The 3,339-nt window shown below is 50.3% G+C and overlaps 1 protein-coding gene across 1 annotated transcript; it reads right to left on the bottom strand.

Moving 5' to 3' along the window:
- On the bottom strand, positions 1-2,947 carry METTL21A (methyltransferase 21A, HSPA lysine). The gene is made up of 3 exons (XM_050900234.1): positions 2,776-2,947; positions 1,515-1,626; positions 1-471 (listed from the first exon to the last, which is right to left on the bottom strand). Exons 1-3 carry the CDS (start codon positions 2,920-2,922, stop codon positions 74-76), a joined length of 657 nt encoding a protein of 218 aa, XP_050756191.1. The 5' UTR covers positions 2,923-2,947; the 3' UTR covers positions 1-73.
- Between the last annotated feature and the right edge of the window lie 392 nt (positions 2,948-3,339).

The following is a 3,339-nucleotide window of genomic DNA, read 5'->3' as shown; positions in this document are numbered from 1 at the left end:
TAGGAACAAGTGTATTGAGTAGAAACAAGGGGAGGATTGAACAGCATCAGTGGTTTACTAACATAGCACAGAGTCAAAAGTCATCCTTGCGACTACCCCTCTGTGCTTTGTAGATATGAACATCCTTACTGGAATCATAGTGGACCTCATACACAGAGAAACGGCCTCTCAGCATCTTCAAGAATTTGTGATCCCGTTCATAGCGGATATGACAGGAAAGAAGAATCACAGTTTGCTCTGAGCACAGGTGCTCCAGCGTCTGAAGCAGTTCTGCAAAAGTTTCTTCCAGATAAACGATGTCTGCACCCAGGATGAAGTCAAATGCTCCTGGCGGGAAGTTACCCAGGTCTTCTCCCCAAGTCAGTTCCTTCACCACAGCTCTCGGACGTAGTTCAGAAGGTAAGTTAGCCTGTACGTTTGACTCCAGGAACTCCAGTGCTGCCGCCCTGTCTGTGATGGTAACACGAGCACCTAAGCGGTACAGGAGTACATCTCAGACAAACAGTCAATGTCCATAAATATAGCATTTGGAATACAATGCTCTAAGTCAAGTAGGCTCCTTAGTTCCTGTTAAACATTAACAACTCCCCTGAGCTGCCTGATTAAAAACAAACAAACAAAAGACCAAAACAAGCAAAACCCCCACTATCTACATACATCCTACCCTTCATCAGTCACTTAAGAATATAAAGTGTACTCCACATGAAGATTTATTTGGGTAGGGAACAAAAGTTTTCTGGGCCTTTTTCTTAGTGTATGGAAGTAGAGGAGTCACTTTCTGCCTTTCTGTAGGTGACAACAGAATAAGTTACAGGGATTGTTACAATTAACCTGCTCCAATTCCGTATTTGCTCAGTAGGAGAGAGGCAGCTAGAGAGCCTCTTTCACAGGTCAGACAAAAGTTATGCCTGTGTGATTTTGCATGGCATGATTGTATTTTGTCAAACTGCTTTTTTATTATTATTTCAATAGGCACCTTCTACAGCCACTAGAGCTTTGAATTACAAAGTTAACCTGGGACAGCACAAATGTAACATAGTACCCAGTCTCTGCTTCAGACACAGACAGATCACAGGCAAATCACTTCGTTTCTCCAGACCTTGGTTTCCCTGTCTGTAAGATAGGCTAACAAGGCTTACGCAAGCTCAGAGAGTGGTTTCTGTCTGTAGCTTTATTTGTGCTGCATATGAGGACAAGTGGAAGACGGCAAGCACAGCACTTGCTCCCTGGGGGAGAATAGCTGCAGAACTGAATGCTGCTGAGCTGGTACCATGGTAACAGGCATCAGCCTTAACAGGGTCCCACCATAAAGTAAACTGCAGTGGCACCATCACTACAATAAATAACGCAGCAGGCTCTGAAGTCTAACAGGAAAGGAAGATGACTCAGACAGGAAACATCACAGTTCACATATGTAGCTTTGGTGTTAACTTCTATACCAGGCATGTAGATGTAAAAGTGCTAGTTTTACCACAGTTGTAAATTGCTTTAAACAAACAAAAAAAAGCCCTTACCTAATAACGTGGCAACTATTCCCAGCAATCCAGTTCCAGCTCCCAGCTCAATCACAGACTGATCCCTCAGATCAATGCCTCCCATCTCCAGATAAGCACACAAGACAACAGCCTAAACCAAGAGACAAGGGCAATTAAGCACAGGGCTCATTTCAGTCATACTGAACACTGGATTTCTGATTTACACTGAGAGAGAAGGTTATGGGAAGGGTCAGGCACTTCAGGTCTGCAGCAAGACTTTGTTCAGCCCTTCTCTGTGCCTCCTGTGTGCACGTGTGGTCTTTTTATGAGTTTTATGGAAGACTCTTACAGGCAAAAGGAAAAAAAAACCATGGAGGCTACAACTCGGATGTGGCAACACTGCTTCATGAATCCCCAAACATAAGAGGAGGCAGAAAGAGTTGCATTTCGAAAGGAAAACCTGGGGGGTGTGAATGAACACAGTATTGCAAAAGTCCAGGATAAGGTTTCATAGTATCTTGCGTGGTATTTCAAAAGGTTTCTGCCCAACACTGGCATGCCATCAGGAAGGACATAGGGAAAGTAAAGTAATAACACTTCTGTTTGTATCTAACATATGTTGCATTTTACAGAAATCTTGACAAGGAGCATTCTCCATAGCAAGTTCTGTCAAAGCTGATGTCAGGAAAGACCAACAGCCCTGTGCACCAATATTCATTTGAAGAGTTTGCTAAAATTGCTATGCTTGTTCTTTAACGCTAGAGGTAAAAGTGCAATTTGTGTGTGGACAGAGACCCGACCGACAGGAAGCCCTTGGATTCCTACAGTGGTACTGCGACCGACTGCCCTGAAGCCTTGGGCCCACCACAAGCCCCTCTGTTCTAGACAGTTCTTATCCCCAAGATAAAGTCTATCAGCAGTCCTTCTCGACGCTACAGGCAGCAGGATCTGTACTGTGCTCTGAAGGGCATTAAGCAAACATCGCTGGCCACTGTTAAGAAATGGGTGAGAGTTCTGTGAGTTATGCGGAATATTTCCTGTATTTGGCACTGGCTGTGCAGGGTTTAAGGTGACCCGTTTCCCCTGCAGTCCTCCAGGATCTCTTATGAGAAAAAACAAAGGTAAAGCAGAGTTTAACGTTTTCTTTTTGTAAAAAAAAAAAAAAAAAATCTTATAGGAAAAAAGCCTTCCCTTAACAATTCAATGTTAAATAATTTTCTAAGGTGATTCTGAAAGCTCAGGGCAAGCGCTACAGGAAGCCATCAAGTACAGAAATATTTCATTTGGTGTGAACACCTACCGCATCCCAGACCACCGCCGCCACCCCCAGCCGCCGCCAGTCCTGCTTGACGCGGATGGTGTGGCTGGCGAAGCGGTAGGTAGCCGAAGGGCTGTGCAGCTGCCGCGCTCCCCAGCCAGCTCCCTCCTCGTAGGGGACCAAGGCCATCCCGCCGGCGGCCGACCGCCTCCTGCGGCGCGGCGGGGCCCGGCGGGCGCAGCCCCAGCCCCCGCGGCTCACCGCCCCCGCGGCCTCCGCGCCCGGCGGGCAGGAGCCAGCGCCGCCGGCAGGGCCCTCCCCGGGCGCCTCGCTCCCCCTCGGCCCGCCCTGGCCGCCGCCGGGCCCGGGTCCCGGCCCGCTCCGCCCCGCGCCGCCGCCCGAGGCCGAGCCGAGGGCAGCGGAAGGCCCGGGGCCGCCGCGGGGAAAGGCCCGGCTTTCTCTTGGGCCCGGGCCCGGGCCCGGCCCCTCGCCGCCCGGCCTGCCCGCTACTCACGCGTCGCAGGCCCGGGGCCGCCGCGGAGCGCCCCGCCCGGCCCCCAGCGCCGCGGCCTGGGGCGGGTGCGGCCTCCCCCGGCCGCCGCCCGG

This window comes from Gymnogyps californianus, chromosome 7 (genome assembly GCF_018139145.2).
Source record: "Gymnogyps californianus isolate 813 chromosome 7, ASM1813914v2, whole genome shotgun sequence".
Classification (NCBI taxonomy): Eukaryota; Metazoa; Chordata; class Aves; order Accipitriformes; family Cathartidae; genus Gymnogyps; species Gymnogyps californianus.
Note: the sequence above shows the minus strand (reverse complement) of the source record. Positions and strands in the feature narration are given on the sequence as shown.